The sequence below is a fragment of the Chamaea fasciata genome, unplaced genomic scaffold, assembly GCF_029207755.1.
Source record: "Chamaea fasciata isolate MVZ Bird 193981 ecotype frontalis unplaced genomic scaffold, bChaFas1.0.hap1 SCAF_861, whole genome shotgun sequence".
In the NCBI taxonomy this organism is placed as follows: domain Eukaryota; kingdom Metazoa; phylum Chordata; class Aves; order Passeriformes; family Sylviidae; genus Chamaea; species Chamaea fasciata.
Window position 1 is genome coordinate 19811 of NW_027094946.1, and position 22522 is coordinate 42332.

A 22522-nucleotide genomic window follows, 5' to 3' on the forward strand; every position below is an offset into this window, starting at 1 on the left:
CTGAGGGGTCACTGGGGGGTCACTGGGGTCACTGAGGGGTCACTGAGGGGTCATTGAGGGGTCACGGGGGTCACTGGGGGTCACTGAGGGGTCACTGGGGGTCCCCGGCGTCACTGAGGGGTCATTGAGGGGTCACGGGGGTCACTGAGGGGTCACTGAGGGGTCACTGGGGGTCACTAGGGTAGGGGTCACTGAGGGGTCACTGAGGGTCATGGGGGTCACTGGGGGGTCAACGGGGGTCACTGAGGGTCACTGAGGGGTCACCGGGGGTCAATGGGGGTCACTGAGGGTCACTGGGGGTCCCCGGGGTCACTGGGGGGTCACTGAGGGGTCACTGAGGGGTCATTGAGGGGTCACAGGGGTCACTGAGGGGTCACTCGGGGTCATGGGGGTCACTGAGGGGTCAACGGGTGTCACTGAGGGGACACTGAGAGGTCACTCGGGGTCACTGAGGGGTCACTGAGAGGTCACTCGGGGTCACTAGAGGGTCACTTGGGGTCACTGAGGGGACACTGAGGGGTCATTGAGGGGTCACTGAGGGGTCATTGAGGGGTCACTGAGGGTCACAGAGCGGTCACTGGGGGGTCAGTGAGGGGTCACGGGGGTCACTGAGGGGTCACTGAGGGGTCACAGGGGGTCCCGGGGGGTCACTGGGGGTCACTGAGGGTCACGGGGGGGTCACTGAGGGTCATGGGGGTCACTGAGGGGTCACTCAGGGCCCCGAGGGGTTACTGAGAGGTCAGTCGGGGTCACTGAGGGGTCACTGAGGGGTCACTGAAGGGTCACTCAGGGGTCACCGGGAGGGGGGTCCACCCCGCCCCACCCCTCCCCCCCCCTCCCCCAGGACCCCCCTGTACCGTGGGAAAAGCCGTGAGGGTGGGGGTGGGGCAGGACCCCCACGCCCCCCCACGAGCGGTGGGAGGAGTTATGCAAATAATATGCAAATCACATGCAAATCACATGCAAATGAGCCGCTCTAAGAACCCAAATAAAGCGGTGTTGGGGGCACAACGGTGGCTCAGCTCGGGGGGGGGAGATTTGGGGACCCCCCAAAGCCCCCCCAGTCCAACCCCCTGCCCCCCCAGTCCCTCCGAAGCCCCCCCCACCCCACGGTTCTGCTTTTTGCCCTACCCGAACCCCCCCAAAATTCCCGGAATTTCCCCCAAATTCCGCCTTAAATCACCCCAAGCTCCGCCCCAAACCTCCCCAATTTCCCCGCCCAATCCCCCCCAAAATTCCCCCAAATTTTCCCCCAAATCCCCCCAAATTTCCCCCCAAATTTCCCCCAAATCCCCCCAAATTTCCCCCCAAAATTCCCCCAAAATTCCCCCAAATTCCCCCAAATTTCCCCCCAAAATTCCCCCAAATTTCCCCCAAATTTCCCCCCAAAATTCCCCCCAAAACCCCCAAAATTCCCCCCAAAATTCCCCCAAATTTCCCCCAAATCCCCCCAAATTCCCCCCAAAATTCCCCCCAAATCCCCCCAAAGTTCCCCCAAAATCCCCCCAAAATTCCCCCCAAATCCCCCCAATTCTCCCCCAAATCCCTCCAAGTTTCCCCAAATTCCCCTGAATTTCCCCCAAATCCTCCTGAAATCCCCGCAAATTCACCCAAATCCTCCCAAACTTTCCCCCAAATTCCCCCAAATCCCCAAATTCCCCCAAATCCCCAAATTCCCCCCAAATTTCCCCAAATTCCCCCCAAATTCCCGCCAAATCCCTCAAGCTTCCCCATAATCTTCAAAATATCCCCCAAAATTCCCCAAAATCTCTTCCAAATTCCCTCAAATCCCCAAATTCCCCCCGAATTCCCTAAAATTCCTCAAATCCCCCAAAATTCCCTCAAATCCCCCCAAATTTCCCCATAATCATCAAAATTTTCCCCAAAATTCCCCCCAAATTCCCCAAAAACTCTTCCAAATTCACTCAAAATCCCCCGAAATCCCCCAAATTCCCCCAAATCCCCAAATTTCCCCCCAAATCCTCCCAAAATTCCCCCGAATTCCCTCAAATCCCTCAAATTTCCCCATAATCATAAAAATTTCCCCCCCAAAATTCCCCCCAAACCTCTTCCAAAATCCCCCCAAAATCCCCCCAAATCCCCCCAAATCTCCCAAAATCTCCCAAATTCCCCCAAATCCCCCAAATTCCCCTTCAATCCCCCTAAATTCTCCCCAAATCCCCAAATCCCCCAAATTCCCCTTCAATCCCCCTAAATTCCCCCAAAATCCCCCTAAATTCCCCCCAAATTCCCCCAAAATCCCCAAATTCCCCCCAAATTTCCCAAATTCCCCCTAAATCCCCCCAAAATCCCCCAAATTCCCCCTAAATTCCCCCCCCAAATCCCCAAAATGCCCCAAATTCCCTAAATCCCCCCCAAAATCCCCCAAATTTCCCCCAAATTCCCCTTCAATCCCCCTAAATTCCCCCCAAAATCCCCCAAATTCCCCCTAAATTCCCCCCCAAAATCCCCCAAATTTCCCCCAAATTCCCCCCAATCCCCCTAAATTCCCCCAAAATCCCCAAATTCCCCCCAAATTTCCCAAATTCCCCCCAAATCCTCCCCCCCAAAATCCCCCAAATTCCCCCAAATCCCCCAAACACCCTCTCTCCCTCTTGCCCCGCCCCTCTCCCCATCCCGCCCTCCCATTGGCCGCCCCCTCCACCCTCTTCCCCCTCCCCATTGGCTCCCCCTTCTCCCCCGCCCCCCTTTTCCCATTGGCCTCTCCCCCCGCCCATCCCCTCTCTCCCTTCCCTCCCATTGGCCGGAAGGGCCGTGTGGGCGGGGCGTTGCCAGGTTACAAAAGGGGGCGGGCGCGGCCGGGCCGGGCCCAGATGGGCGAGCGCGGGGGCAGCGGCGGCGGCGGCGCGGGGGCCGCGGCCCCGGGGGGCGACACCGGGGGGGACCCCGAGCCCCAACCCCGGCGCCGGGAACAACGCGGGGAGCCGGCGGCGCCGGGGGGCGACCCCCAAAACCGGCCCGGCCTCCGAGCGCGGAGACGGCGCCGATGACCCCGCCGGGGACTTCAGGTAACGGGGCCCGGAGCGGGAAACGAGGAGCGGAGTCCCCTCAGGTGGGGAGGGGACACTCGGGACGTTCCCCTCGCTTTGGGGACACTCGGGATCCCTCCCCTCAGGTTTGGGGACACTCGGGACCTTCCCCTCAGGTGGGGAGGGGACCTTCCCGTCGGTTTGGGGACATTCGGGACCCTCAGGGACCCCCCGCCCCCTCAAATTGGGACCGGTTATTTGGGACCTTCCCCTCAGGTTTGGGGACACTGGGGACCCTCCCCTCAGGTTTGGGGACACTCGGGACCTTCCCCTCGGTTTGGGGACACTCGGGACCCTCCCTCAGGTTTGGGGACACTCGGGACCTTCCCCTCGGTTTGGGGACACTCGGAGCCCTCCCTCAGGTTTGGGGACACTCGGGACCTTCCCCTCAGGTGGGGAGGGGACACTCGGGACCCTCCCTCAGGTTTGGGGACACTCGGAGCCCTCCCTCAGGTGGGGAGGGGACACTCGGGACCTTCCCCTCAGGTGGGGAGGGGACACTCGGGACCCTCCCTCAGGTTTGGGGACACTGGGGACCGGGACCCCTCCAGGGACACTCGGGGACCCTCCCCTTGTGTCCCCGTGTCCCCCCTTCCCACGGGGGTCTCGTTGTCCCCTCGGTGTCCCCACGGGGGTCCCGGTGTCCCCGTGTCCCCTCTTCCCACAGGGATCTCGCTGTCCCCCCGCTGTCCCCTCGGTGTCCCCCGCGGTGTCCCCCCGTTTCTCCCGGCTGTCCCCCCCCGGCCCGTTGTCCCCCTGTCCCCGTGTCCCCTGTCCCCGTGTCCCCCGGCCCGGTGCCCCCTGTCCCCGTGTCCCCCCGGCCCGGTGTCCCCTGTCCCCGTGTCCCCTGTCCCCGTGTCCCCTGTCCCCGTGTCCCCCGGCCCGGTGCCCCCCTGTCCCCGTGTCCCCCGGCCCGGTGTCCCCTGTCCCCGTGTCCCCCGGCCCGGTGCCCCCTGTCCCCGTGGCCGCTCCGTGTCCCCGGGCCGATGTCCCAACCCTGCCCCGCCACTCCCCGTTGCGACACCGCCGGCGGCGCCGCCGTGCCCCGCCGCCCTCGTGTCCCCTGTGTCACATCCGTGTCCCCTCCGTGCCACCTCCGTGCCACCTCCGTGTCCGTGTCGCCCCCGGTGTCACCTCCGTGTCCCTGTGCCACCCTCGTGTCCCCTCTTTGTCGCTGTGCCACCCTCCCTGTGTCCCCCTCCGTGTCCCTCTGTGCCACCTCCGTGTTCCTGTGCCACCCTCGTGTCCCCTCTTTGTCGCTGTGCCACCCTCCCTGTGTCCCCCCCGTGTCCCCCGTGTCCCCTGTGCCACCCCTATGTGCCACCCCCGTGTCCCTGTGTCCCCCCCGTGCCACCCTCGTGTCACCCCCGTGTCCCTGTCCCCCCCCCCCCGCCACATCCGTGTCCCCTGTGCCACCCCCTCGGTGTCACCCCCGTGTCCCTGTGTCCCCCCGGGCCACCCTCGTGTCACCCCCGTGTCCCCGTGTCCCCCCCCCGTGCAGTGACTGTCCCTTTTTGTTGTCCCTCTGTCACTTGCGGTGTCCCCTGACCCCCGGCTGAGCCCCGATCCGCCCTAATTAGCGCTAATTGCCCCTGATTACCCCCGGACCTTATCGGGGGGGACTCTGCACCCGGATGTGGCACTGCCACCGCCCTGTGTCCCCTGTGTCCCCTCCTGTGTCACCCGTGCCACCTCCAGTGTCACCCGTGTCCCCTCGGTGTCACCTGTGTCCCCTCCAGTGTCACCCGTGTCCCCTCGGTGTCACCTGTGTCCCCTCAGTGTCCCCTCCTGTGTCACCCGTGTCCCCTCAGTGTCACCCGTGTCCCCTCCGGTGTCACTTGTGTCCCCTCCTGTGTCACCCGTGTCCCCTCTGGTGTCACCCGTGTCCCCTCCGGTGTCACCCGTGTCCCCTCCTGTGTTACCTGTGTCGCCTCAGTGTCATCCGTGTCCCCTCAGTGTCACCTGTGTCCCCTCCTGTGGCACCCGTGCCACCTCCAGTGTCACCCGTGTCCCCTCAGTGTCACCTGTGTCCCCTCGGTGTCACCTGTGTCGCCTCCTGTGTCACCTCCTGTGTCACCCGTGTCCCCTCAGTGTCACCTATGTCCCCTCCGGTGTCACCTGTGTCCCCTCCAGTGTCACCCGTGTCCCGTCAGTGTCACCTGTGTCGTCTCCTGTGTCACCTCTGTCACTCCTGTGTCCCCTCCTGTGTCACCCGTGTCACCTCAGTGTCACCTTTGTCCCCTCCTGTGTTACCTGTGTCACCTCAGTGTCACCCGTGTCCCCTCAGTGTCACCTGTGTCACCTCCTCTGTCACCTGTGTCCCCTCAGTGTCACCCGTCTCCCCTCCAGTGTCACCTTTGTCCCCTCCTGTGTCACCAGTGTCACCCGTCTCCCCTCCAGTGTCACCTGTGTCCCCTCCTGTGTCCCCTCGGTGTCACCTGTGTCACCTCCTGTGTCACCCGTGTCCCATCAGTGTCACCTGTGTCGTCTCCTGTGTCACCTCTGTCACTCCTGTGTCCCCTCCGGTGTCACCCGTGTCCCCTCAGTGTCACCTGTGTCCCCTCCTGTGTCACCCGTGTCCCCTCAGTGTCACCCGTGTCCCCTCAGTGTCACCTGTGTCACCTCCTGTGTCCCCTCCGGTGTCACCCGTGTCCCCTCCTGTGTCACCTGTGTCCCCTCAGTGTCACCCGTGTCACCTCAGTGTCACTGTCTCCCCTCCAGTGTCACCTGTGTCCCCTCCGGTGTCACCTTAGTGTCACCCGTGTCACCTCCTGTGTCACCCGTGTCCCGTCAGTGTCACCTGTGTCGCCTCCTGTGTCACCTCTGTCACTCCTGTGTCCACTCCTGTGTCACCCGTGTCACCTCAGTGTCACCTTTGTCCCCTCCTGTGTCCCCTCCGGTGTCACCTGTGTCACCTCCTGTGTCACCTGTGTCCCCTCAGTGTCACCTGTGTCACCTCCTGTGTCACCTCTGTCACTCCTGTGTCCCCAAACTGTCCCCTCGCTGTCCCCTCACTGTCCCCTCGCTGTCCCCTCAGTGTCCCCTCGCTGTCCCCTCGCTGTCCCCTCGCTGTCCCCTCAGTGTCCCCTCGCTGTCCCCTCGCTGTCCCCTCACTGTCCCCTCAGTGTCCCCTCAGTGTCCCCTCAGTGTCCCCTCGCTGTCCCCTCAGTGTCCCCTCGCTGTCCCCTCGCTGTCCCCTCACTGTCCCCTCGCTGTCCCCTCAGTGTCCCCTCGCTGTCCCCAGGTGTCACAAGGTGCAGGAGTCGCTGCTGAGCTCCGCCAGCGGCTACAGCAACTACCGGGGGGTGCTCAACTGGTGCGTCGTCATGCTGGTGAGTCGCGACAGTCCCCGCCGGTGTCGCGACAGTCCCCGCCGGTGTCGCGATAGTCCCGCCGGTGTCGCGATAGTCCCGCCCAGATCGCGGCGACTTCCGGGTTAAGGGGGCCTGGGCGGTGTGACGTCACGCGGCGGGAGGGGGTGGGGCCGAGCCGTTCCCTGTCGCGATATTTGGGCGGGGGGATGGCCCGGGGGGGGGGGGGTTGGGTTAGGGGAGACGGGGGCGTGGCCGGGGTGACACTGAGGTGACACTGGTGACACCAGGGTGACACTGAGGTGACACTGGTGACACCGGGGTGGCACTGAGGTGACACTGAGGTGACACCGGTGACACCGGGGTGACACTGAGGTGACACCGGTGTCCCCACTGCTGTCCCCAAGAAGGGTCCAGAGCCTCCCAGGGTGACACGTGACACTGGTGACACCGGGGTGGCACTGAGGTGACACTGGTGACACTGGGGTGACACTGGGGTGACACTGGTGACACTGAGGTGACACTGAGGTGACACTGGTGACACCGGGGTGACACTGAGGTGACACTGGTGACACTGGGGTGACACTGGGGTGGCACTGAGGTGACACCGGTGACACTGAGGTGACACTGAGGTGACACTGGTGTCCCCATCGCTGTCCCCAAGGGATGCAGAGCCCCCAGGGTGACACTGAGGTGACACTGGTGACACCGGGGTGACACTGAGGTGACACTGGTGTCCCCACTGCTGTCCCCAGGGGGTGCAGAGCCCCCAGGGTGACATTGAGGTGACACTGGTGACACTGGGGTGATACTGAGGTGACACCGGTGTCCCCATCGCTGTCCCCAAGAAGGGTCCAGAGCCCCCCAGGGTGACACTGAGGTGACACCCGTGTCCCCGTCGCTGTCCCCAGGGGGTGCAGAGCCCCCCAGGGTGACACTGAGGTGACACTGGTGACACTGCGGTGACACTGAGGTGACACCCGTGTCCCCGTCGCTGTCCCTGCGGTGTCCCCAAGGCCCTTGCCCCCGTGGTGACCCTTGTCCCCAGCGTGTCCCTGTCCCCGGTGACTCACCCGGTGCCACCACCCGGTGTCACCCCACCCCGGTGACCGACAGCCCCGGGGGTGGCACCGACCTGGGGTGGCACCTGGGAGGGCCCCGAAGGGCTGAGGGGGGGGTTGGTGACACCCGTGTCCCCTCGGTGTCCCCTCGGTGTCCCCTCAGTGTCCCCTGTGTCCCCTGAGTGTCCCTTGCGTGTCCCCAGTGTCCCCTCACTGTCCCCTGAGTGTCCCCTCAGTGTCCCCTGTGTCCCCTCAGTGTCACCTTAATGTCCCTTCGATGTCCCCTCGGTGTCCCCTCAATGTCCCCTCACTGTCCCCTGAGTGTCCCCTCAGTGTCCCCTGTGTCCCCTCGGTGTCACCTCAATGTCCCTCAGTGTCCCCAGTGTCCCCTCGGTGTCCCCTCACTGTCCCCTGTGTCCCCGCACTGTCCCCGGTGTCCCCTGAGTGTCTCGAGTGTCCCCTGTGTCCCCTGAGTGTCCCCTCACTGTCCCCAGTGTCCCCTCACTGTGTCCTCGGTGTCCCCTCACTGTCCCCAGTGTCCCCTCACTGTCCCCTGAGTGTCCCCAGTGTCCCCTCAATGTCCCCTCAGTGTCCGCTGAGTGTCCCCTCACTGTCCCCTGAGTGTCCCCTCACTGTCCCCAGTGTCCCCTCACTGTCCCCTGAGTGTCCCCTCACTGTCCCCTGTGTCCCCTCACTCTCCCCAGTGTCCCCTGAGTGTCCCCTCACTGTCCCCTGAGTGTCCCCTCACTGTCCCCTGTGTCCCCTGCAGGTGCTGAGCAACGCGCGGCTCTTCTTGGAGAACCTCATCAAGTGAGGGGACAACGGGTGGCACTGTCCCCGGGGCGGGGACACGGGGGTGGCACTGTCCCCAGGGCGGGGACACGTGGGTGGCACTGTCCCCACCGAGGGGACACGGGGGTGGCACTGTCCCCAGGGCGGGGACACGGGGGTGGCACTGTCCCCACCGCGGGGACACGTGGGTGACACTGTCCCCACTGCGGGGACACGGGGGTGGCACTGTCCCCAGGGCGGGGACACGGGGGTGGCACTGTCCCCACCGAGGGGACACGGGGGTGACACTGTCCCCGCCGAGGGGACACGGGGGTGGCACTGTCCCCAGGGCGGGGACACGGGGGGTGGCACTGTCCCCAGGGCGGGGACACGGGGGTGGCACTGTCCCCACCGAGGGGACACGGGGGTGGCACTGTCCCCAGGGAGGGGACACGGGGGGTGACACTGTCCCCACCGCGGGGACACGGGGGTGACACTGTCCCCAGGGCGGGGACACGGGGGTGGCACTGTCCCCACCGCGGGGACACGGGGGTGACACTGTCCCCAGGGCGGGGACACGGGGGTGGCACTGTCCCCAGGGCGGGGACACGGGGGTGACACTGTCCCCAGGGCGGGGACACGGGGGTGGCACTGTCCCCAGGGCGGGGACACGGGGGTGGCACTGTCCCCACCGCGGGGACACGGGGGGTGGCACTGTCCCCGGGGCGGGGACACGGGGGTGGCACTGTCCCCACCGAGGGGACACGGGGGGTGGCACTGTCCCCAGGGAGGGGACACGGGGGTGACACTGTCCCCGGGGCGGGGACACGGGGGTGACACTGTCCCCACCGTGGGGACACGGGGGGTGGCACTGTCCCCACCGTGGGGACACGGGGGGTGGCACTGTCCCCACCGAGGGGACACGGGGGTGGCACTGTCCCCACCGTGGGGACACGGGGGTGGCACTGTCCCCACCGAGGGGACACGGGGGTGGCACTGTCCCCACCGTGGGGACACGGGGGTGGCACTGTCCCCGGGGCGGGGACACGGGGGTGGCACTGTCCCCAGGGCGGGGACACGGGGGTGACACTGTCCCCACCGTGGGGACACGGGGGTGGCACTGTCCCCACCGCGGGGACACGGGGGTGGCACTGTCCCCACCGCGGGGACACGGGGGTGGCACTGTCCCCAGGGCGGGGACACGGGGGTGGCACTGTCCCCACCGAGGGGACACGGGGGTGACACTGTCCCCGGGGCGGGGACACGGGGGTGACACTGTCCCCACCGTGGGGACACGGGGGTGGCACTGTCCCCACCGTGGGGACACGGGGGTGGCACTGTCCCCACCGAGGGGACACGGGGGTGGCACTGTCCCCACCGTGGGGACACGGGGGTGGCACTGTCCCCACCGAGGGGACACGGGGGTGGCACTGTCCCCACCGTGGGGACACGGGGGTGGCACTGTCCCCGGGGCGGGGACACGGGGGTGGCACTGTCCCCAGGGCGGGGACACGGGGGTGACACTGTCCCCACCGTGGGGACACGGGGGTGGCACTGTCCCCACCGCGGGGACACGGGGGTGGCACTGTCCCCGCCGAGGGGACACGGGGGTGGCACTGTCCCCAGGGCGGGGACACGGGGGTGGCACTGTCCCCGGGGCGGGGACACGGGGGTGGCACTGTCCCCGGGGCGGGGACACGGGGGTGGCACTGTCCCCACCGCGGGGACACGGGGGTGGCACTGTCCCCAGGGCGGCATTTGGGGTGTCCCGGGGTTGTATTTCGGGGATTTTTGGGGGATTTTGAGGATTTTTTGCGATATTTTGGGGATTTTGGGGGGATTTTGGGGATTTTTTTGGGGATATTTTTGGGATTTTTTGGGGGGATTTTGGGGGATTTTTGGGGATTTTTTGGGGATATTTTTGGGATTTTTTCGGGGGAGCTTGGGGATTTTGGGGGATTTTTGGGGATTGTTTTGGGATATTTTTGGGATTTTTTGGGGGGATTTTGGGGGGGATTTTGGGGGATTTTTGGGGATTGTTTTGGGATATTTTTGGGATTTTTTGGGGGGATTTTGGGGGGGATTTTGGGGGATTTTTGGGGTATTTTGGGGGATTTTTGGGGACTTTTTGGTGTATTTTGGGGGATTTTTTGGGGGTATTTTTGGGGTATTTTTGGGATTTTTGGGGGGATTTTGGGGGGATTTTTTGCGATATTTTGGGGATTTTGGGGGGTATTTTAGGGGATTTTGGGGGATATTTGGGGGGATTTTGGGGGATTTTTTTGGGGGTATTTCGGGGGATTTTTTTGGGATATTTTGAGTTTTTTTGGGGATATTTTTGGGGATTTTTTGGGGTATTTTTGGGGGATTTTTTGGGATATTTTGGGTTTTTTTGGGGATATTTTTGGGGATTTTTAGGGGTATTTTGGGGATTTTTTGGGGTTTTTTGGGGGATTTTTTTGGGATATTTTGGGTTTTTTTGGGGATATTTTTGGGGATTTTTTGGGGTATTTTGGAGGATTTTTTTGATTTTTAGGGGTATTTTGGGGATTTTTTGGGGTTTTTTGGGGGATTTTTTGGGATATTTTGGGTTTTTTGGGGGATATTTTTGGGGATTTTTTGGGGTATTTTGGGGGATTTTTTGGGGTATTTTTGGGGTATTTTTTGGGGTATTTAGGGGGATTTTTGGCGGTATTTTGGGGTTATTTTTGGGGGTATTTTGGGGTTTTTTCGGGCTGTTTTGTGGGATTTTTTTAGGGTATTCCCCGGTTTACATTTGGGGTTTTTTTGGGGGGGTGTCCTGGTGTTATTTTTGGGATGTTTTTTGGGTGTCCCCCGGGTTATTTTTTGGACTGTTTTGGGGTTTTTTGTTCCTCCCCTCAGGTACGGCATCCTGGTGGATCCCATCCAGGTGGTCTCGCTCTTCCTCAAAGACCCCTACAGCTGGCCCGCCCCCTGCCTGGTCATCGGTGTGTCCCAGCACCCCAAAAACCCCCCAAATTACCCCAAAACCCCCCAAAAATCCCGCCCAAAACCCCCCCAAATAGCCCCCAAAATCCCCCCCAAATCCCTCAAAACCCCCCAAAAATCCCGCCCAAAAACCCCCCAAATAACGCCCAAAACCCCCCAAAAATCCCACCCAAACCCCCCCAAATAACCCCAAAATCCCCCCAAAAATCCCGCCCAAAAACCCCCCAAATAACGCCCAAAACCTCCCAAAAATCCTCCCAAAAAAACCCCAAAAATCCCCTCCCAAAAAGCCCATAAAATTCCCCATAGAAACCCCAAAAATGCCACCCAAAAACCCCCAAAATCCCCCCCAAAAACCCCAAATCCTCCCCCCAAAAAACCCAAAATCCTCCCAGAAAAATTTCCCCCAAAAGAATCCCAAAACTCCCCCCAAAAAACCCAAAAATCCCCCCCAAAAAACCCCAAATCCCCCAAAATCCCCCCCAAAAATCCCAAAAATCCTTCCAAAAATCCCCAGAAATCCCCAAAAATCCCCCCAAATTCCCCCCAAAAATCCTAAAAATCCTTCCAAAAATCCCCAAAAATCCCCCAAAAAATCCCCCCCAAAAATCCCCAAAATCCTTCCAAAAATCCCCAAAAATCCCCAAAAATTCCCCAAATCCTTCCAAAAATCCCCCAAAATCCCCCAAAATCCCCCCAAAAATCCCAAAAATCCCCCCAAAAAATCCCAAAAATCCCCCCAAAAAATCCCCAAAATCCTTCCAAAAATCCCCAAAAATCCCCCAAAATCCCCCCAAAATCCCCAAATCCCTCCAACCCCCCCAAAAAACCCCCAAACCCCCCAAAATCCCAAATCCTCCCAAAAAAAACCCCCAAATCCCCCCCAAAACCCCCAAATCTCCCATTTCCCCCGGTTTTTTCCCATTTTTTACCCAAAATCTCCCGTTTTTGCCCCATTTCAGCCGCCAACGGCTTCGCCGTGTTCAGCCTGGCCCTGGAGCGCCGCCTGGCGGCGGTGAGCGGGAATTTGGGCTGAATTCCAGCGATTTTGGGTCATTTGGGGGTGAATTCGGGGGATTTGGGGTCATTTGGGGGTGAATTGGGGGATTTGGGGTGAATTTGGTGGATTTTGGGTGAATTTGGGGGATTTCAGGGTGAATTTGGGGGATTTTGGGGTGAATTCAGGGGAGTTTGGGTCATTTTGGGTGAATTGGGGGATTTTGGGTCATTTTGGGGTGAATTTGGGGGATTTTGGGTCATTTGAGGGTGAATTTGGTGGATTTTGGGTGAATTTGGGGGATTTTGGGTGAATTTGGTGGATTTTGGGTGAATTTGGGGGATTTCAGGCTGAATTTGGTGGATTTTGGGGTGAATTCAGGGGAGTTTGTGTCATTTTGGGTGAATTGGGGGATTTTGGGTCATTTTGGGGTGAATTTGGGGGATTTGGGGGTGAATTTGGGTCATTTTGGGGTGAATTTGGGGATTTTGGGTCATTTCAGGGTGTATTTGGTGGATTTCGGGGTGAATTTGGGTCATTTTGGGGTGAATTTGGTGGATTTTGGGGTGAATTTGGGGGATTTTGGGTGAATTTGGGGGATTTGGGGTCATTTTGGGCTGATTGTGTCCGATTTGGGGGGAATTCAAAAAATTTTGGGCTGATTTTGGTGTGATTTTGGAGGATTTTGGGGTGAATTCGGAAGGTTTTGGGTTGAATTTAGGGGGGTTTGGGGCTGATTTTTCGTCGGATTTTTGGGCTGATTTTGGTGGGTTTGGGGCTGAATTCTGTTGATTTTGGGGTGAATCTGGAGGATTTGGGGCGGATTTGGGGGTGAATTCAGATGATTTTGGGGTGATTTTGGGCTGATTTCAGATGATTTTAAGGCTGATTTTGGTGGATTTTGGGCTGATTTCGGTTTCGGGATGATTTTGGATAATTTTAAGGCTGATTTTGGGGTGATTTTGGTGGATTTTGGGCTCATTTGGGCGGATTTTAAGGCTGATTTCGGATGATTTTAAGGCAGATTTTGGGGTGATTTGGGCGGATTTTGGGCTGATTTCCATTTTGGGGTGATTTTGGATGATTTTGGGGTGATTTTGTTGGATTTTGGTCTGATTTTGGTTTCGGGGTGATTTAAGATGATTTTAAGGCAGATTTTGGGGTGATTTCGGTGGATTTTGGGCTGATTTCGGTTTTGGGCTGATTTCGGATGATTTTAAGGCTGATTTTGGGCTGATTTTGGTGGATTTTGTGCTGATTTCCATTTTGGGGTGATTTTGGATGATTTTGGGGTGATTTTGTTGGATTTTGGTCTGATTTTGGTTTCGGGGTGATTTAAGATGATTTTAAGGCTGATTTTGGGGTGATTTCGGTGGATTTTGGGCTGATTTCTGTTTTGGGGTGATTTTGGATGATTTTAAGGGTGATTTTGGGGTGATTTTGGTAGATTTTGTGCTGATTTCGATTTTGGGGTGATTTTGGATGATTTTGGGCTGATTTTGGTGGATTTTGGGCTGATTTCGGTTTTGGGCTGATTTCGGATGATTTTAAGGCAGATTTTGGGGTGATTTTGGTGGATTTTGGGCTGATTTCGGTTTTGGGCTGATTTCAGATAATTCTAAGCCTGATTTTGGGCTGATTTTGGTGGATTTTGGGCTGATTTTGGATGATTTTAGGGCTGATTTTGGGCTGATTTTGGTGGATTTTGTGCTGATTTCCATTTTGGGGTGATTTTGGATGATTTTGGGGTGATTTTGTTGGATTTTGGTCTGATTTTGGTTTCGGGGTGATTTAAGATGATTTTAAGGCAGATTTTGGGGTGATTTGGGCGGATTTTGGGCTGATTTCGGTTTTGGGCTGATTTCGGATGATTTTAAGGCTGATTTTGGGCTGATTTTGGTGGATTTTGTGCTGATTTCCATTTTGGGGTGATTTTGGATGATTTTGGGGTGATTTTGGTGGATTTTGGGCTGATTTCGATTTTGGGCTGATTTCGGATGATTTTAAGGCAGATTTTGGGCTGATTTTGGTGGATTTTGGGCTGATTTCGGTTTTGGGCTGATTTCAGATAATTCTAAGCCTGATTTTGGGCTGATTTTGGTGGATTTTGTGCTGATTTCCATTTTGGGGTGATTTTGGATGATTTTGGGGTGATTTTGGTGGATTTTGGGCTGATTTCGGTTTCGGGGTGATTTCGGATGATTTTAAGGCTGATTTTGGGCTGATTTTGGTGGATTTGGGGCTGATTTCGGGTTTGGGGTGATTTTGGGGTGAATCTGGAGGATTTTGGGCTGATTCTTGGCTGATTTCGGATGATTTTGGGCTGATTTTTGCGGATTTGGGGCTGGTTTTGGTTGATTTTGGGCGGATTTCAGCGGGTTTTGGGCTGATTTGGGGGGATTCGGGTGTGATTTCTGTTGATTTTGGGTCGAATTCCGGCTGTTTTGGGTGTTCCCCCCCTCAGGGGACGGTGTCGGAGCGGGCGGGGTCGGCGCTGCACGCCCTGAACCTGCTGAGCATCCTGTGCGTGCCCGCGGGCGTGGTGCTGCTGCTGCCCTCCGTCACCCCCGGTGAGAAAACGGGGCGAAAAACCGGGAAAACGGGAAAAAACGGGACAAAAATGGGGAAAACTGCAAAAAAACGGGAAAAAAACGGGGAAAAACGGGGGAAAAATGGGGAAAAATGGGAGAAAATGTGCGTGCCCGTGGGGGTGGTGCTGCTGCTGCCCTCCGTCACCCCTGGTGAGAAAACGGGGCGAAAAACCGGGAAATCGGGAAAAAATGGGACAAAAATGGGGAAAACTGCAAAAAAACCGGGAAAAAAACGGGGAAAAACGGGGAAAAAATGGGGAAAAATGGAAGAAAATGTGCGTGCCCATGGGGGTGGTGCTGCTGCTGCCCTCCGTCACCCCCGGTGAGAAAACGGGGCGAAAAACCGGGAAAACGGGAAAAAATGGGACAGAACCAAAAAAACCCGGGGAAAAATAAAAAAAAAACGGGAAAAAATGGGACAAAAATGGGTCAAATTGCGGATAAAAGGGAAAAATGGGGGAAAACGGGAAAAAAAAGTGGGGGAAATGGGAAAAAAGAGGAGAAAAATGGGGGGAAATGAGAAAAAATGCGACAAAAATAGAAAAAACTGGGGGAAAATGGGGAAAACCGGGGAAAACTGGGGGAAAAATGGGAAAAATTGGGGGGAAATGGGGAAAAACGGGGGAAAAAAGGGAAAAAATGGGGGGAAAATGTGTGTGCCCGTGGGCGTGGTGCTGCTGCTGCCCTCCGTCACCCCCGGTGAGAAAACGGGGCGAAAAACCGGGAAAACGGGAAAAAACGGGACAAAAATGGGGAAAACTGCAAAAAAACGGGAAAAAAACGGGGAAAAACGGGGAAAAAATGGGGAAAAATGGGAGAAAATGTGCGTGCCCATGGGGGTGGTGCTGCTGCTGCCCTCCGTCACCCCTGGTGAGAAAACGGGGCGAAAAACCGGGAAAACGGGAAAAAACGGGACAGAACCAAAAAAAAACGGGGAAAAATGGGAAAAAAAGGGGAAAAAATGGGACAAAAATGGGTCAAATTGCGGATAAAAGGGAAAAATGGGGGAAAACGGGAAAAAAAAGTGGGGGAAATGGGAAAAAAGGAGAAAAATGGGGGAAATGAGAAAAAACGGGACAAAAATAGAAAAAACTGGGGGAAAATGGGGAAAACCGGGGAAAACTGGGGGAAAAATGGGAAAAACTGGGGGGAAATGGGGAAAAACGGGGGAAAAAAGGGAAAAAATGGGGGGGAAATGTGCGTGCCCGTGGGGGTGGTGCTGCTGCTGCCCTCCGTCACCCCCGGTGAGAAAACGGGGTGAAAAACCGGGAAATCGGGAAAAAATGGGACAAAACCAAAAAAACCCGGGGAAAACGGGGGAAAAATGGGAAAAAATGGGACAAAACTGGGAAAAAACTAGAAGAGATCTGAGATGGGAAAACAGAGAAAAACTGGGGGAAAGTGGGAAAAATTGGGAAAAAAACCCGGGAAAAACAGAGGAAAAAAATTGGGAAAAAATCTGGGAAAAGACTGGGAAAACCGGGAAAAATCAGGGAAAAAATGGGAAAAATCTGGGAAAAAGTGGAGAGAAACAGGGAAAAACTGGAAGGACGAGATCTGGGATGGGAAAATGGAGAAAAACTGGGAAAAAATCCGGGAAAAAAACCGGAAAAACTGAGAAAAAAAATGGGGAAAATGGGAAAAAATTGGGAAAAATCGGGAAAAAATTGGGAAAAATCGGGAAAAAATTGGGAAAAATCTGGGAAAAGTGGGACAAAGTGGGACAAAGTGTGTAAGGAGGCGGGCGGAGGGGGAGGTTGGCGCTGACGGCCGCGCTCCCCGAACCCCGCAGTGGGCGCCGTGTTCGCCCCGGCCGCGCCCGGGGAGAGGAAACGGGGGAAAACTGGGGGGAAATGGGAAAAACCGGGAGAAACTGGGAAAAACTGGGGGAAATATGGGAAAAAAACCTGGGAAAATAGGGGGAAAAGGAGGAAAAACTGGAAGGGAATAAATTTGGGGAGAGAAAACTGGGGGGAAAAAGGGAAGTAGTGGGAAAAAACTGGGAAAAACTGGGGAAAAGTGGGAAAAACTGGAAGGGATCTGGGATGGGAAAATGGAGAAAAATGGGGGAAAAGTGGGAAAAAAATCGGGAAAAAAATGGGAGAAACTGAGAAAAAAATGGTGAAAATGGGAAAAAAATGGGAAAAAATTGGAAAAAAAATGGGAAAAATTGGGAAAAAAACGGGAAAAATTGGGAAAAATGGGAAAAATCTGGGAAAAACAGGAAGGGAAGAGATCTGGGGTGGGAAAACTGAGAAAAACTGGGGAAAAGTGGGAAAAAAATGGGGGAAAAATGGGAAAAATTGAGAAAAAAAATGGGGAAAATGGGGAAAAAACGGGAAAAAATTGGGAAAAAAACCTGGGAAAAACCTGGGAAAACCGGGAAAAATCAGGGAAAAAATGGGAAAAATCTGGGAAAAAGTGGAGAGAAACTGGGAAAAACTGGAAGGAAGAGATCTGGGATGGGAAAATGGAGAAAAACTGGGGAAAAGTGGGAAAAAATCGGGAAAAAAACTGGAAAAATTGAGAAAAAAAATGGGGGAAACGGGAAAAAAAACGGGAAAAAATTGGGAAAAAACTGGGAAAAATTGGGAAAAGCGGGAACAATCTGGGAAAAACCGTAAGAGAAGAGATCTGGGGTGGGAAAACGGAGAAAAACTGGGAAAAAATCGGGAAAAACTGGGGGAAAAACTGGAAAAATTGAGAAAAAAAAAAAGGGGAAAACGGGAAAAAAACGGGAAAAAACCGGGAAAAAATTGGGGAAAAAATGGGAAAAATTGGGAAAAGCGGGAAAAATCTGGGAAAAACTGGAAGGGAAGAGATCTGGGATGGGAAAATGGAGAAAAACTGGGGAAAAGTGGGAAAAAATGGGGGAAAAAACTGGAAAAATTGAGAAAAAAAATGGGGAAAACGGGTAAAAAACGGGAAAAAATTGGGGAAAAAAAGGGAAAAATCTGGGGAAAACGGGAAAATTTCTGGGAAAAATGGGAAAAATCTGGGAAAAACCGGAAGGGAAGAGATCTGGGATGGGAAAGTGGAGAAAAACTGGGAAAAACTGGGGAAAAATCGGGAAAAAAACTGGAAAAATTGGGAAAAAATGGAGAAATGGGGAAAAAAAGTGAAAAATTGGGAAAAAAACGGGAAAAAATTGGGAAAAGCGGGAAAAATCAGGGAAAAATGGGAATAATCTGGGAAAAAGTGGAGAGAAACTGGGAAAAACTGGAAGGACGAGATCTGGGATGGGAAAATGGAGAAAAACTGGGGAAAAGTGGGAAAAAAATGGGGGAAACTGAGAAAAAAAATGGGGAAAATGGGAAAAAATTGGGAAAAATCGGGAAAAAATTGGGAAAAATCTGGGAAAAGTGGGACAAAGTGGGACAAAGTGTGTAAGGAGGCGGGCGGAGCGGGGGGAGGTTGGCGCTGACGGCCGCGCGCCCCGCTCCCCGCTCCCCGCAGTGGGCGCCGTGTTCGCCCCGGCCGTGCCCGGGGAGAGGAAACGGGGGAAAACTGGGGGGAAATGGGAAAAACCGGGAGAAACTGGGAAAAACTGGGGAAAAAAGGGCGGGAATGGGGGGATGGGAAAAACTGGGGAAAACTGGGGAAAACTGGGGAAAACTGGGGAGAATAGGGGGAAAAGGAGGAAAAACTGGAAGGGAATAAATTTGGGGAGAGAAAACTGGGGGGGAAAAGGGAAGTAGTGGGAAAAAAATGGGAAAAAACTGGGGAAAAGTGGGAAAAACTGGAAGGACGAGATCTGGGATGGGAAAATGGAGAAAAACTGGGGAAAAGAGGGAAAAATCGGGAAAAAAACCAGAAAAACTGAGAAAAAAAGTGGGAAAAACGAGAAAAAATTGGGAAAACCGGGAAAAATCAGGGAAAAATGGGAATAGTCTGGGAAAAAGTGGAAAGAAACTGGGAAAAACTGGAAGGACGAGATCTGGGATGGGAAAACGGAGAAAAACTGGGGAAAAGTGGGAAAAAATCGGGAAAAAAACCTGGAAAAACTGAGAAAAAAATGGTGAAAACGGGAAAAAAACCGTGAAAAATTGGGGAAAAAACGGGCAAAAATTGGGAAAAATTGGGAAAAATCTGGGAAAAACCGGGAGGGAAGTGATCTGGGATGGGAAAATGGGGAAAAACTGGGAAAAAATCGGGAAAAAATGGGGGGAAAACCGAAAAAATTGAGAAAAAAAATGGGGAAAACGGGGTAAAAAAACGGGAAAAAAAACGTGAAAAAATTGGGAAAACCGGGAAAAATCTGGGAAAAACTGGAAGGGAAGAGATCTGGGATGGAAAACGGAGAAAAACTGGGGAAAAGTGGGAAAAAAAATGGGGGAAAAATGGGAAAAATTGAGAAAATAATGGGGAAAACGGGTAAAAAACGGGAAAAAATTGGGGAAAAAATGGGGAAAAAATGGGGAAAAAGGGGAAAAAATCTAGGAAAAACGGGAAAAATCTGGGAAAAACTGGAAGGGATCTGGGATGGGAAAATGGAGAAAAACTGGGGAAAAGTGGGAAAAAAATGGGGGAAAAAACTGGAAAAATTGAGAAAAAAAATGGGGAAAACGGGTAAAAAACGGGACAAAATTGGGGAAAAAAACGGGAAAAAATTGGGAAAACCGGGAAAAATCTGGGAAAAACCGGAAGGGAAGAGATCTGGGATGGGAAAACGGAGAAAAACTGGGGAAAAGTGGGAAAAATCGGGAAAAAATACGGAAAAACTGAGAAAAAAAAAAGGGGAAATGGGGAAAAAAAACCGTGAAAAATTGGGAAAAACTGGGAAAAAATTGGGAAAAATGGGAAAAATCTGGGAAAAACAGGAAGGGAAGAGATCTGGGATGGGAAAACGGAGAAAAACTGGGGAAAAGTGGGAAAAAAATGGGGGAAAAACTGGAAAAATTGAGAAAAAAAATGGGGAAAACGGGTAAAAAACGGGACAAAATTGGGGAAAAAACCGGGAAAAATGGGGAAAAATCTGGGAAAAGTGGGAGAAAGTGTGTAAGGAGGCGGGCGGAGCGGGGGGAGGTTGGCGCTGACGGCCGCGCGCCCCGCTCCCGCAGTGGGCGCCGTGTTCGCCCCGGCCGTGCCCGGGGAGAGGAAACGGGGGAAAACTGGGGGGAAATGGGAAAAAACCGGGAGAAACTGGGAAAAACTGGGGGGAAAAAAGGGCGGGAATGGGGGGATGGGAAAAACGGGGAAAACTGGGGAAAACTGGGAAAAACTGGGGAAAACTGGGGAAAAAGTGGGAGGGATCTGGGATGGGAAAGTGGAGAAAAACTGGGAAAAAGTGGGAAAACTGAGAAAAAAAAAAGGGGAAATGGGGAAAAAAAACCGTGAAAAATTGGGAAAAAAATTGGGAAAAAATTGGGAAAAATGGGAAAAATCTGGGAAAAACAGGAAGGGAAGAGATCTGGGATGGGAAAACGGAGAAAAACTGGGGAAAAGTGGGAAAAAACTGGGAAAAAAACTGGAAAAATTGGGAAAAAATGGAGAAATGGGGAAAAAAACGGGAAAAATTGGGAAAAAAACGGGGGAAAATTGGGAAAAAGGGGAAAAATCTGGGAAAAACCGGGAGGGAAGTGATCTGGGGTGGGAAAATGGAGAAAAACTGGGGAAAAGTGGGAAAAAAATGGGGGAAAAAACTGGAAAAATTGAGAAAAAAATGGGGAAAACGGGTAAAAAACCGTGAAAAATTGGGGAAAAAACGGGGAAAAATTGGGAAAAATTGGGAAAAATCTGGAAAAACCGGGAGGGAAGTGATCTGGGATGGGAAAATGGGGAAAAACTGGGAAAAAATCGGGAAAAACTGGGGGGAAAACCGGAAAAATTGAGAAAAAAATGGGGAAAACGGGTAAAAAACGGGACAAAATTGGGGAAAAAACCGGGAAAAATGGGGAAAAATCTGGGAAAAGTGGGAGAAAGTGTGTAAGGAGGCGGGCGGAGGGGGAGGAGGTTGGCGCTGACGGCCGCGCTCCCCGCAGTGGGCGCCGTGTTCGCCCTGGCCGCGCACACCGTGCTCTTCCTCAAGCTCTTCTCCTTCCACGACGTCAACGGCTGGTGCCGCCAGCGCCGCGCGCCCGGCGCCCCCCAGCCCCGAGGTCCGCGGGGGGATTTCGGGGGTCCCGGGGGGATTTGGGGGGGCTCCGGGGGGATTTGGGGGGGTCTGGGGGGATTTGGGGGGGACACCGGGGGGATTTCGGGGGTCCCCGAGGGGATTTGGGGGGATTTGGGGGGGGTCTGGGGGGATTTGGGGGGATTTGGGGGGTCCCCGGGGGGATTTGAGGGGTCCCCGGGGGGATTTGGGGGGAACACCGGCGGGACCGGGGGGATTTGGGGGACACCGGGGGGATTGGGGGGACACCGGGGGGATTTGGGGGGATTTGGGGAGATTTGGGGGGTCCCCGGGGGGATTTGGGGGGTCTGGGGGGATTTTGGGGGGTCCCTGAGGGGATTTGGGGGGATTTGGGGGGGTCTGGGGGGATTTGGGGGGGTCCCCGGGGGGATTTGGGGGGACACCGGGGGGATTTGGGGGGATTTGGGGGGATTTGGGGGGTCCCCGAGGGGATTTTAGGGAGTTCCCGGGGTGGTTTGGGGGGTCCCCGAGGGGATTTCGGGTGGTTTGGGGGGTCCCCGGGGGGATTTGGGGGGATTTGGAGGGTCTGGGGGGGATTTGGGGGGGTCCCCGGGGATATTCTGGTGTCCCCGGGGGTATTTTGGGGTCCCCGGGGGTATTTCGGGGTCCCCGGGGGTTTTTTGGGGTCCCCGGGGGCATTTCGGGGTCCCCGGGGTATTTTGGGGTGTCCCCGGGGGTTTTTTTGGGGTCCCCGGGGGTTTTTCGGGGTGCCCGGGGGTATTTTGGGGTCCCCGGGGGTATTTTGGGGTCCCCCGGGGGTATTTTGGGGTCCCCGGGGGTATTTTGGGGTCCCCGGGGGTATTTTGGGGTCCCCCGGGGGCATTTTGGGGTCCCCCGGGGGTATTTTGGGGTCCCCGGGGGTATTTTGGGGTCCCCGGGGTTTTTTTGGGGTCCCCGGGGGTATTTTGGGGGTCCCCCGGGGGCATTTTGGGGTCCCCCGGGGGTATTTTGGGGTCCCCGGGGGTATTTTGGGGTTCCCGGGGGTATTTTGGGGTCCCCGGGGGGATTTTGGGGTCCCGGGGGTATTTTGGGGTCCCCCGGTGGTATTTTGGGGTTCCCGAGGGTTTTTTTGGGGTCCCCGGGGGTATTTTGGGGTCCCCGGGGGTATTTTGGGGTTCCCGGGGGTATTTTGGGGTCCCCGGGGGTATTTTGGGGTTCCCGGGGGTTTTTTGGGGTCCCCCGGGTGTATTTCGGGGTCCCCGGGGGTATTTCGGGGTCCCCGGGGGTATTTTGGGGTCCCCGGGGGTATTTCGGGGTCCCCGGGGGTATTTTGGGGTCCCCGGGGGCATTTCGGGGTCCCCGGGGGTATTTTGGGGTCCCCGGGGGTATTTCGGGGTCCCCGGGGGCATTTCGGGGTCCCCGGGGGGTTTTTTGGGGTCCCCGGGGGGTATTTCGGGGTTCCCGGGGGTATTTTGGGGTCCCCGGGGGTATTTTGGGGTCCCGGGGGTATTTCGGGGTCCCCGGGGGGTATTTTGGGGTCCCCCGGGGGTATTTTGGGGTCCCGGGGGTATTTCGGGGTCCCCGGGGGTTTTTTGGGGTCCCCGGGGGCATTTCGGGGTCCTCTGGGATATTTTGGGGTCCCCGGGGGGATTTTGGGGTCCCCGGGGGTATTTTGGGGTCCCCGGGGGTATTTTGGGG

The 22522-nt window shown here is 55.9% G+C and overlaps 1 protein-coding gene across 1 annotated transcript; it reads left to right on the forward strand.

Annotated features, from left to right (window-relative positions):
* Positions 1-385: 385 nt before the first annotated feature.
* Positions 386-20912, forward strand: DGAT1 (diacylglycerol O-acyltransferase 1; the record flags this gene model as incomplete). Its single annotated transcript, XM_066209324.1, has 8 exons — positions 386-402; positions 2772-3029; positions 6295-6382; positions 8192-8232; positions 11077-11162; positions 12126-12178; positions 14625-14730; positions 20733-20912. Coding segments are annotated over exons 1-8 (829 nt in total), but the record flags the coding sequence as incomplete, so codon positions are not given.
* Between the last annotated feature and the right edge of the window lie 1610 nt (positions 20913-22522).